This window comes from Rhagoletis pomonella, unplaced genomic scaffold (genome assembly GCF_013731165.1).
Source record: "Rhagoletis pomonella isolate Grant_MI unplaced genomic scaffold, Rhpom_1.0 Rhpom_scaffold_00001, whole genome shotgun sequence".
Lineage (NCBI taxonomy): Eukaryota > Metazoa > Arthropoda > Insecta > Diptera > Tephritidae > Rhagoletis > Rhagoletis pomonella.
In genome coordinates this window covers 18,950,759-18,963,018 of record NW_023458555.1, presented here as the reverse complement: position 1 = coordinate 18,963,018, position 12,260 = coordinate 18,950,759, and the positions used below count along the sequence as shown (strand labels likewise).

The following is a 12,260-nucleotide window of genomic DNA, read 5'->3' as shown; positions in this document are numbered from 1 at the left end:
ACCATTTACATAAGTTATAAAATTGACTGTTTTGTTTAAATATACATTTCTTGTTAAATTGTGAAAACTAGCGCCATGAATTCAGTGCGCCAACAATCAAGAAAATTAAAAACTAAGGGAAACAATAAATAAAAAGATGTTAAGTAGTATACCGTCCGCTATATACCCCATGTAAAAATTAGGAGAATTTAATTTTAGTTATTTTTTTAAATACAGCTTATTCTTTAGCAAAAACCGTATAAATATAAATAGAAAAAACCTTATGCAATAAAAAAATAAAGTTCAGCAAAAAATTCCAGCTTTTTAATTAGATTTCTTAGAAAGATTTTCAGCATGCAGTTTTGTAGCCCATTAAATTTTTGTATAAAAAATTTCGGGATTGAGGTATCACTTACCGTTGATTTTTGGCATTTTTTTTACGATGATTCTTATTTTCTTCCATATAAAAAAGCGCATGGAAGAAAATGCACAACACCGCATTTGGAAAATAAAATGAAAATATGTGGATACCTGCGTTGTGATTTTTTAGTTGTTACTTAGGTTGCACTTTTTTGCAAAAATATCGTTTAAAAATTTGCAGACTACGGCAATGTACAAAATCTCCCAACCAGTAAAATTATACATATCGTACACCGTCTTCAAAAGAGTCACAACTCAAAATTTGGCATTTTTGAGATTATGCGCTAAAAATGTAGACAGAGCTTTTATTTACCTTTCAGCAAAAGCTGAAGCAAATTTTTGTTATAATTTGTTAAAAAACCTAAGGTAAAGTCGCCCTGCCCATATGATAAGCATGTGCTACGAAATAGTTTTTCGCATTTTCTGTCGAACGTATTATTTTGAGTTGTGACTCTTTTGAAGACGGTGTGCGATATATATGTATCGCGTAGAGTGGACACTTTTTTTGTTGCTAACATTAGTGGTAAGAATGCCAATTTTGTTACGGAATTTTGATTGATATATTATTGTGTGGGTAAAGTAGTCATTTTTTAATGTTTTTTTTTTCGATTATTTTCAAAATTAATCGGTTAATCGCTCCATTAATGGAAAGGAAAATTTCGATACAATTAAATCGTTAACGGAATGGAAATAACCGACTATAATCGGTTATTTAATTAATCGTGCCTCCACTAATTTTAATGCCTTTAATAATTAAATTTGATCTGGCAACGAAAGTCATAGACATGCAGCGGAGAATAAAGCTGAAATTAGTCGAGAACGCAGAACGTGTACTTAAACGCAGTCTGTATACGCAGAATTTTGTCGATTACTGGAGCCCTCAGTGTTGCTTACTACACTGTTGCCACTCTTCAATGCCTTTTCATAAACTTACCCTTTCAACCACAATTTTTCGTGCTGTAATAGATTGTAGCTAAATATAAACTACTTAGTTTTAAACAAAAACCTTATTTAATAGTAAATTTCAAATATTTTAAACATATTTTGAATAGGAACTTATAACTTTTTTACCATCTGCAAAACTGACGAAGTGGCAACCATATAAAGAAGGAGAAATCAGCTGACACGGAAAAATCTAAATTCCGCAGATTTCTGCGCTACGGGCTACAACTACAGAAAAATTCTGCGGCGTTGAGTTTTCATTTACATGGCGCTTTGGTAAGACAGATCGTGTCAGCTGACTCGGGTTTACGTACCGGTAGGTTTACGTTCTTGACTAATTTCAGCTTAAAGCTGAAATTAGTCGAGAACGCAGAACGTATACTTACGCAGTCTGTATAGCAGAATTTTGTCGATTACTGGAGCCCTCAGTGTTGCTACTACACTGTTGCCACTCTTCAATGCCTTTTCATAAACTTACCCTTTCAACCACAATTTTTCGTGCTATAATAGATTGTAACTAAATATAAACTACTTAGTTTTCAAGAGAAACCTTATTTAATAGTAAATTTCAAATATTTTAAACATATTTCGAATAGGAACTTTTAACTTTTTACCATCTGCAAAACTGACGAAGTGGCAACCATCTAAAGAAGGAGAAATCAGCTGACACAGAAAAATCTAAATTCCGCAGATTTCTGCGCTACGGGCTACAACTATAGAAAAATTCTGCGGTGTTGAGTTTTCATTTAGACTGCTTTTACACAGTTCAAGTATTGAATTCAATTCTGCTCGCATGTGGAAGAGAGGGGTTGAGAAGAAAAGGGACGAGTACGCATGCGTCTGTACCGTCAAGTCGTTTCAACTTTCTTGCTTTGCTTTTGGCATTTTCGTTGCTTCCCATTTAAAGAACCAAAAACTTGAATTCAACAGAATTGAAACGTGTAAAAGCAAATAGAAAACACAAAAGAGAATGAGCAAGAATTGCTTTCAAGTACTTGAATCGTGTAAATCGGGTGTTACATGGCGCTTTGGTAAGACAGATCGTGTCAGCTGACTCGGGTTTACGTACCGGTAGGTTTACGTTCTTGACTAATTTCAGCTTAAGAATCAAAATAAAAAATTAAAAAATCCCGCTCTTGGGAAATCAGCTTTTTCTATTGTCCAAATTTTCGCAATTCTTGGGGGAAATCCGTAACATGAGTATAACAAATGGCAATCGAACCGCGGTATTCAAAAAACAATTATCCCTGAGTTCCTTTCTCGGCAGTAAAGAGCCTAGGAATGACCACACGAAGCTTGATGGTTCAGATAAATCTTCCACACAAAGTTTAGCAGGTGTGGCCATGAAGGGCAACTTGGACGATAAGGCGGTAAAGGATGCCAAGAGTCTCGCTTACGCTCCTCTGCGAAAACAGCAGTCAAAAAAAATGATGAACCCCATATTTCTGGATTCTTCAACGGACGACAGCGAGACAGATGAAGAGAAACAACCAGCATATCATAAAACCAATCCTAATAAAACAGCAAAGGCAACCGTACAACGCTACACATTTGATGACTGCAGCCAAGCACCTGTAGCTCCTTTAAAACCAAGAGAAAATACCAAAAGCTCTCATAATAGTTCAAAATATATTTCTTTAGACACAAGCTATAATGAAAGCAGTCCTAGGGCGAAGGAAAATATTAAAGGAAAGGATAAAGCCGCTGCGAATAACAAAGGAAATAGCAAGGACGTGGGCTACAAATTTGACTGCCTGGAAAAAACGCCCGAAAAGGCTAAGCCCTTAACGAAAGTGAAGAAAAAGTTATCGGAACCGGAATCTCCACAAATATGCGGAAGCGGCGGCGCAAAGACTTCCCAAAGTGGTATGATGGTTACAAAAAATAAAGAGAAGGAGGTTTCCACAAAATATTCCAAACTGGCTGATTACCATTCTGCGCACAAAACTCCAACTAAGAATATAAGTAGCAAATCGCCCATAAAAAAGGATGCTGGTGACAATAAAGATTTAAAATTTGATTCACCAAAGGGACTAACTAATGGCCACATAGGCAAAAAGCTTGAGGAAAAATTGTCCTTATTTGATATGATGCCGCTGCCGGTGCCTAAAAGCAAACCAAAGCAATTGAGTCAGGAATCGCCTTCCAAAAAAAGTAACGAGAGAAAAATAAATGACTCACTGAGTTGCAGAAAAGATTCTGAAAAGTCGCCTTTTAAAACCGAGCGATATATGTTTAATGGCTCTAAACATAATGAGGATAATACAAAAACTCCGAGTAAGCCAAAAATAGTCATTGATGCTCAGCTGCCTGATTACATAAATAAGGTCGAACAAGATTCGACATTTAAAAGAAGTACAAAAGACGTAAGTTGATATAAACGAATTGTTATATGTCCATAAAGTATTCCTTTTTGCATTTATGTATATATTCCTTGTTGCAGGCTTCGGATATAGAGTTGAAGACAAGCACAACGTTCCTCAAATCCATTCAATTCGAGTTATTGGAGAAGTATGTTCAGATCGTTGATCAAATCCCAGTAAATTATTTCAGTGGGATTGATGGTTTCGACACCAACATATTTCTGCGCTTGAAGACTATGCGAAATAAAATAAAAGCGCGAACGAAACTTGTCGAAAAAGAGTTAGAGAAACGAGCGGCGAGCGTCCGAGATCAGCAGCAAAATGAATGTAATCTGGACTACGATGCGTTGGAGGAAGAAGAAATGCAAATGCGTGAGGAAAGCAAATGGCAAGCGGAGACAAAGTCAATGACCAGTACACCCCAGAGTATTTTCAACAACGCCCAAAAACCCCTCTTTTCCTCAGGCCAAAAAGAAATCAGCGCGTCACGGACACCTGATTTGCATGAGATGTTCGGCAACGATGCGTCTGGGCCTGAGGAGAGTACTGACGACGAAGAGCAGCAGCGGGCATATTTAACACAAGCCGCCGCTTTAGACGTAGAGGAGTTGAGCAGCAATCCAAAAGAAATATTGAGTCTAAATTCTACTAAACTGGCAGAAGAAGACGAAGATGATTTGGAGGCTTTAATAGCAGATATACACGATCAAGAGGATTCGCTTCGTGGACGAAAATCAGAATACAATAATTATGCTTATAAAGATTTCGAAGATCAAGCTACACCTAAGAATCAATCGAGTTCTAAGAAAGAAAACGTTGCTGCGAATACAGTTACACCCGATGAACTGCAGATATGGTCAACTCAAACCGACGACGATGGTTGGCAAGTGTATGATCCCGAGAAGTTTGAAATAGCAGCCTCACAGGCTGTACTTTTGGATTCACCAGTATCAAAATCGTCCGTCCCAAATACAAATACCATTGTGCCCACAATTAATATAACGCTTAGCGAAGATGAAGACTACAACATGCCTTCGACGAGTGCCGCAAGTATGAGAAGGCGTAATGCGTCTATAGCGATCGCATCCAGTCCATCTCCAGTAAAAGAATTCAATAGTATGCAAAGACAAAATGCGCCTATAACGATTGCATCCAGCCCATCTCCCGTGAAAGTTGCGCAGAAAGTAGCTGGGAATTTCCATGCTGATACACATAACGATGGCATAACTGGTGAATTCGACGGTTATAATTACCCACACGCGCAAGCTGTCAAAGATGCTTTGAAGAGCAATTTCGGACTGAAAAGTTTTCGACCCAATCAATTGCAGGTGATCAACGCGGCCTTGTTGGGACATGACTGTTTTGTGCTGATGCCTACCGGTGGCGGAAAGTCTCTTTGTTACCAGCTACCGGCATTGTTAACTGAAGGCGTGACACTTGTCATCAGTCCTTTAAAGTCTCTGATTCTGGATCAGGTTAATAAATTGGAATCGCTTGATGTGAGTAGATTGAAAAATTATGCATTTGATAGTACATTATATTTAAATACTCTTTCGTTAGATATATGCCAAAAGTTTGTCCGGTACTCAAACTCTGCAGGAAGTGCGTGCCATCTTTTGTGATTTAAAAACCATGCCGCCACGTATCAAAATTCTTTATGTGACGCCGGAGAAAATCTCCAGTTCTCCTCAATTCCAGGACGCACTTGATGATTTGTACGCCACTAATCACATTAGTCGTTTTGTCATTGATGAGGCGCATTGTGTGTCGCAGTGGGGGCATGATTTTCGCCCAGATTACAAGCGACTTGGCATATTACGTAAACGTTTCCCCAAAGTGCCCACTATGGCGCTTACTGCCACGGCTACTCCACGCGTGCGCATTGATATACTCCGCCAATTGCACTTAACACACACCAAGTGGTTCTTATCTAGTTTTAATCGTAGTAATCTAAAGTATTCGGTATTGCCTAAGCGTGGCATCAGCACTTTGGATGATATAAAATCTTTTATACACTCACGTCCCTCCAACTGGAGTGGTATAATTTACTGTTTATCGCGTAAGGAATGCGAAGATGTAGCTAATAAATTGCACACTGTTGGCATAAAGTCACTAGCTTATCATGCCGGGTTGACCGATGCGATCCGCGAGACTCGTCAAAAGGACTGGCTCACTGGTAAAGTGCGAGTGATATGTGCGACAATAGCATTTGGTATGGGCATTGATAAACCTGATGTACGTTTTGTGCTACACTATTCTCTGCCAAAAGCTATTGAAGGCTATTACCAGGAGGCAGGGCGAGCGGGACGCGATGGTGATGTGGCCCACTGTATACTTTACTACAATTATTCAGATATGATGAGGATGAAAAAATTGTTGGACTGTAAGTGGGTGAGGAATGAAAATAGATCTCAGTTGAAAATATGTTTTCTTTTTATTTTAGTGGATAATACTGTGGGTTTGGAAGTGAAGAAGATACATTTAGATAATTTGAATCGCATTGTGGGATACTGTGAAAACGTCACAGACTGTCGGCGTGCGCAACAACTGGACTACTTTGGCGAGCATTTCACCAGCGAACAATGTCTGGAACGACGAGAAACAGCCTGTGATAATTGCCTTAAAAAGCAGAGTTATCAGGTAAAGTATGAAAGGACCTATTTAGAGCATTCTCAAGTCCTAAAAAGGGCTAGGCTCGAATTTACTTTTTACAAAAATTCGAGAGTTTCGAAAAGGCATGCTGAACAAAAGTTTTGTTGCACTTGCATATGGAGTTCTGATAGCGCTGGACATGGTTTGTTTAGAGGTTATCGAGGACTTTAATTTAATATATGCGATTTTTTAATAATTTTCTAGTGTAATTACATTTATTTATTTTGTAAACACTCACTTTGCAAGGGTAATATAATAACCATCTAATACCTTTTTGCATTTCTCTACAGGAAATAAATGTTTTGGAGCAGTGTCGAAAGGTGGCACATGCTATTAAAGACATATGTGGCGGCCGCTCGCGCTTTACCCTGTTATATATTGGTATGCGACGTGTTTTTAATTTTTATCTCCTCCATTATTTATTTTTTATTTTTATTTTTTGTAGCTGATGTGCTCAAAGGTTCTCTGATCAAACGCATCGTGGAATTTCATCACGATAAAACTGCACATCACGGCATTTTCAAAGATTGGGACAAATCGGATATACAGCGCTTATTGCGTAAAATGGTTCTAGAGGGCTTTTTGCGCGAAGACTTAATATTTTCGAATGATATTCCACAGGCGTATATTTATTTAGGTCCCAAAGTCCAGGCGTTAATGCAGGATAGCATACCATTAACTTTCGCCGTTTCACGTAAAGAAAGTATGAAACGTACATTGCCCGGCTTTAGCAGTGGCACTGCTATTGTCGCAAATCAGAGTGCAGCTGCTTCAGCTGGTGCCTCACGAATACGTTCAATTTACGAACGTTGCTATGCGGACCTCTTGGATTTGTGCCGAACAATAGCTGCAGCACGCAGCGTCACTATGGCTAGTATAATGAATATGCAAGCATTAAAAGCAATGTCTGAAACACTGCCTGAGTCGGAGAGTGATATGTTGAGCATACCGCATGTTACTAAAGCGAATTTTGACAAATATGGCAGTAAAATGTTAGAAATTACTCGTAATTATGCTGCCGAAAAGCTGTGTTTGCTGATGGATCTAGAAGACGCGCACCAGCAACAGCAGAAACCCAGTACTACTACAGCGGGAAATGCACGTGTACAAACAACTAATTCGTACGATTCTGAAGAGGATGACGGAGTCAGTTGGGCATCGGTAGCAGCCTCCCAGGGTACTTCGCAAAGCAGTGGTGGTCGTAAACGTAAACGTGCATGGAACAGTGGTGGGGCTAAGCGTGCTAAAAAGGCTACAAGTTGGGCAGTGAGCAACAAGAGCCCCAAAAAACGTGCGTCGTCAAAAGCTAGAGGTGGCAGCACTGCTTCACCAAGAGCTGGACGGCGAAAAACTGTTGCCAGCACTAGCGGCAAAGGCAGAGGAGGAGCCAACAAAGGTGGTAACAACGCGTGGTTGTGCAAGAAGTCAAGTTCTAGTGGTGGTTTCGAGTTAATGCCTATGCCGAAGTCGAAATAGCCAACTGTAAGCTCAAGTAGTCTGCGTACAAAACTCTTAGCTGATAGGATGTGTACTAACATTGTTTGTATTTTTTTAAGTTTCAATAAAAAGTATTTTTTATATAATAATTTTGTTTTTATTAAAAAAGTACATACTGAAATAGCTATTTAAATGTTTGTGTTCAAATCTTTTCACTGTGAATCACTCGAACTAGAGCTGGAACTGTCCGTAGACATGACCTCGACATCATCCTGGGATGCTTCTTTGTGTGCACGTGTTTCCAGCGCTACAGAATTGCCTGTGGAGCCCATAGACATGTGTAACTCACCGAGATTATTCCAATTGAATTGATTCTGAAATGCGTTTGGCACTTCCGCCATGCTCCGTTGTGCATCCGGCACGTTGTTTTGAAGTGCCACGCCGCCACCATTTATGTTCAAATCCGATTTGCCTAGAAAGCCGTTACGCATCTCGATATCGGTTGGGTAGGGACGCCGGACATCGCCGATGCACCAAGTCAATGGTGCACTCACCGCATTCGCGGCACTAATGCGATGAGCATATTTGATGAGTTCCTCTGAGGAAACAGGACGCTTTTTTGCTTGATTAATACTAGCCAATTTTTGACGTGCTTGAAAAATTGCGGTAGAAAGTATAAGTTCAGCTTCCTTTAGTGATTTTTGCAACTTTTGTATTTCCCGATCCTATAGAAGGTATAATTGAAACAGTAAGCTATTTGGCGACTGAAACACTTGCACTTACATGCACTTCAACTTTGGCACGCAGCTCGTCCATTTTTTGCTCGATTTTAGCTTGCTCATCCGCTAATTCTAAAATTTTTCTGAACTCTTCATCTTTGGATACCAGTAAATCCACTAGCGCGGTGTGTTCAGCTGTTGAAATTTTCTGATGCTTTGGTGCAACTGTATTTTCGATCAGCTCTCTGAAGGGATTGAAAGAAATTAAGGAGCTTTATTTGGATTATAAAACTTATTGGAACTTACTTGGCCACTAATTCAATGTCATCTAATAGCAATAGCAAACGCTCCTTAGTGCTCAAATGAAAGGACATGTTAGGCAAATAGATAAAGAGTTGGCTTTAGTTACAGAGCTCTTCTATTGGCAGCGGCGCACGAATTCCCGAAATATATTTGCAGTTTTACGACTCCTGGTGGAAAGGTAAAAGCCTAAAGTATCCAATAAAAGTTAACAAGTGCTCTCAAAACCAGGTGTGAACGAAGCTGAACAAATTGCACCAAAAAAAGTCAACATGAAATGATGGAAAAGGGATTCGAGAAAGAAGCGAAAATAATAACAAAACAAATAATCGGTGATAAAAGTAGCAGCAATTGAAAGCACATGCAGGGTCGCAAGTGCTCTGCATAATGCTAGGTTCCTACTATTAACGGATAAGAAATATTTGATGTAATATAATAAACGACAGATTTATCGCCATGATATCTCCTAAATTAACTATGAACAACCAAGGAAAGCGGAAAGCACTCTCACACACCATCAAGGAATTTCATCCTTTTTTTAATATCTAAGGTATACTTGAAATGATGAAGAAAATTCTACTATTATAAGTCAAATACACAACAGAGCAACTCTGCGCCTCACGAGTACTTTCACCGCGATGCGCATACAACACCATTCGTCTTATACCATACAGATATTTGAAACAAATTTAACATTTTAAACAATTTAACAGAAATGGTTTATCTTATCCGCGCAGATCTACACTCCATGAAAACTAAACAAGCTTGATGAAATTTCAACAAACACAACACATTTCGTTTGTGCATTGGCGACCAAAATCAAAATTTTTAGATTTTACACAGACCGCATGTGAGACAGTATTTGCAGACTTTAGGGAGACCAAATATACTGCCTTCTTGCCCTTTATTCATTCTGAACGTTTAGAATAAACTTTTTTGTTTACTTATTCTTTAGAACGTTCCTGAAGATATGTTAAAGTATATTTCAAACGCATTCTGTTTATTTTGGTTGCGAAATGGGATTAACTGAAATGTATAAAGAAACGTAGCCACTATGAGACGGTTTGCGCATCGCGGTGAAATACCCATGATGCGCAGACCTACTGTGTGTGTGTGTGTGGTATATTCGGCCTAATAGCTGTCATCGCCATGATACCTTTCGACTTTCATCGAGCGATTGCTTTCTTCTGATGAGAAGGTGAATAAAAATTGGTGGGTGAATGTTGTGTTTATAATAAAAAAAGTATTTCCAAAAAGACCCAAATAACTTGGCATTTAATAAAAACAAAATCTGCATATTTGTACCTTCTGTGGCATGAGGAAATAATGACGGAGCTATATTGTCTTTCCAATTTTATTGATTTTTCACAAGCGCTCCACGAGCCGCTGAAGCACAGTAATCGCATAAAGGTGAGGGTCATTATACATAAAAAGGGAAAATTTTCCAAAACTATTTAATAGTTTCTTTGTAATATGCATGTTTATCAATTTCAGTACACCTGCTTCGATATTTCTACGAATTATGTTATTTTCGGAGCATCTTCCGGTTCATTGTATCTCTTCAATCGGTGTTCTGGCAAATTTTTGCACCTCATACCCAACAAGCATGGACCGGTGACACATTTAGCAATATCGGCTAATGAAAAGTATGTCGCATTCTCCACACAACGCTCCATGATATGTGTGTACGCAGTAAATCTTTCTGCACACACAACCCCTCAAGTTATCTACACGAATTTAAGTAGCGATCAATCTCTGCAAGTGACGTGCATTCATTGGACCCAGGATGAGAAACAGTTTTACTATGGTGACACTCGTGGTCAAGTTAACTTGGTTTTACTATCATCTTTTATTGTGAGTAATTAAAATTATGATTACAAACATATATGATAGTTTTTGTGCTAAACGTACATCCCTCAATTTATAGGGTAAAAGTCTACTTAATATGGGCGTACATCCTATATTGTTCCTGGAATCACCAATTGTGCAAATTGATGACTTTGAATCACTACTACTTGTTTCGAACTGTACCAAATGCATTTTATGCAATACTGAGTACGAGGAATATAAACAGGTATTTGAGATTACATATTACATTTAATGAAGGTGAGCAAGTAAATACAGTTCTTCGTTAGATCGGTAATCGTCCACGCGATGGAGCTTTCGGCGCTTGCTTTGGAATATCTACAAATGAAGCTGTTCAGCCTTCACGCATTTACTGCGCACGTCCTGGCTCACGAATTTGGGAGGTCGATTTCGAAGGCGAAGTTTTGCAGACGCATCAATTCAAGTCTGCTTTAGCCATACCACCAGTAAAAATACATAAATTCCATGGCATGGAAGAAGAGACGATTGCTAAGTATGAAGAAAATGATGAAATGCTCGACTACCAACCCCAAAATTTGCAATTCTCAAAAGTTCAAATGCTAAACAAGGACTTTATGCTAGCATTCACAGAATTTGGCTTGTATGTATTTGACATGCGCACATCCTCGGTAGTTTTGTGGTGCAATCAGTTTGAGCGAATTGTCGATTGCCGCGTAGTTGGAAAGGAAATTGTGGTTTTTACACAAACTGGATCATTGTATAGTGTGCAGTTAAATCCGCTGAAAGTAAGTTGTGATAACTAGAAGTTTATGACAATATTTCAAAATGATATAATTTTCTTTATGGCAGATTCATGCATGTGCGCTGGTGCGTCAGGAAAAGCTTTTAGAGTGCGCTTGTTTGATGCGCAAACATGTCAAATATTTTGCTGATAAAGCACGCGAGGATTACGACTTGAATATACTCAATCAAATCAAGAAATTCTTAATTAATCGTCAGGAATTCGAATTACTAAATGATCTCTCAGTAATTTTTGATGCCATTATGCAATGTGAAGGTAAGCTAATAAGTACGAAGCCGTATTTTAGAGTTTATACTTATCCATCTCATTTTTCTGCTCAGCCGTTGGTGACAACAACAGCTCCGGCAGTAGCTCAGGTGCGACGGAGCGCAGTGCAAGTGTTGGTGCTATTGGCTTCCAGTACGTGCCAAATAATAATCATACACCACCGGCCAAAGAAGTTTACGTTCTAGAGAATGCCTTTTGCGAAAATATCAAGCCCACAAAGGGAAGCGAAAAACATTTCAAGGATGCACTTCTAACCGTTACCGGTAAATTTGGTAAAAATATTATTAAATATAAGTTCAATATTTTCGCTGATGAGCAGAAGAAATTAGTGCGAGAGCTCATACCATCTAACGAACGTTCCATACCATTTAACGATATTAAAGCGATGTATGAAAAAGATGAAGAGATTGTTTGCCGTACGAAGAAAACTCACCAATTCATAGATGCTAAAAAAAATGCTCCCGGTAACGGACAGCACATAAGTGCTGAGGAGAAGACTATTTATAATTTATATTTAATTTGCAAAAGTGCTAAAATAAGCAATATTAATTT

At 38.6% G+C, this 12,260-nt stretch overlaps 3 protein-coding genes across 3 annotated transcripts in view; 2 read left to right on the top strand and 1 right to left on the bottom strand.

The window, feature by feature from the left end:
* The first annotated feature begins 2,410 nt into the window (after positions 1–2,410).
* Positions 2,411–7,917, top strand: LOC118740446 (Bloom syndrome protein homolog). Its single transcript, XM_036471999.1, has 6 exons — positions 2,411–3,707; positions 3,785–5,203; positions 5,265–6,087; positions 6,148–6,344; positions 6,647–6,737; positions 6,802–7,917. The coding sequence occupies exons 1-6, from the start codon at positions 2,538–2,540 to the stop codon at positions 7,830–7,832; spliced, it is 4,731 nt and encodes a 1,576-aa protein (XP_036327892.1). The 5' UTR covers positions 2,411–2,537; the 3' UTR covers positions 7,833–7,917.
* Positions 7,918–7,925: 8 nt separating this feature from the next.
* LOC118740454 (mediator of RNA polymerase II transcription subunit 4) lies at positions 7,926–9,112 on the bottom strand. Its single transcript, XM_036472010.1, has 3 exons — positions 8,819–9,112; positions 8,577–8,757; positions 7,926–8,518 (listed from the first exon to the last, which is right to left on the bottom strand). The coding sequence occupies exons 1-3, from the start codon at positions 8,884–8,886 to the stop codon at positions 8,006–8,008; spliced, it is 762 nt and encodes a 253-aa protein (XP_036327903.1). The 5' UTR covers positions 8,887–9,112; the 3' UTR covers positions 7,926–8,005.
* Positions 9,113–9,978: 866 nt separating this feature from the next.
* Positions 9,979–12,260, top strand: part of LOC118738477 (Hermansky-Pudlak syndrome 5 protein homolog) — a 73,382-nt gene continuing 71,100 nt past the window's right edge. Inside the window, exons 1-6 of the mRNA XM_036469447.1 lie at positions 9,979–10,222; positions 10,307–10,666; positions 10,740–10,886; positions 10,948–11,424; positions 11,489–11,696; positions 11,762–12,243. Of these exons, the coding sequence (XP_036325340.1) occupies positions 10,139–10,222; positions 10,307–10,666; positions 10,740–10,886; positions 10,948–11,424; positions 11,489–11,696; positions 11,762–12,243 (1,758 nt within the window). The 5' untranslated portion in view covers positions 9,979–10,138. The remainder of the gene's footprint in view (positions 10,223–10,306; positions 10,667–10,739; positions 10,887–10,947; positions 11,425–11,488; positions 11,697–11,761; positions 12,244–12,260) is intronic.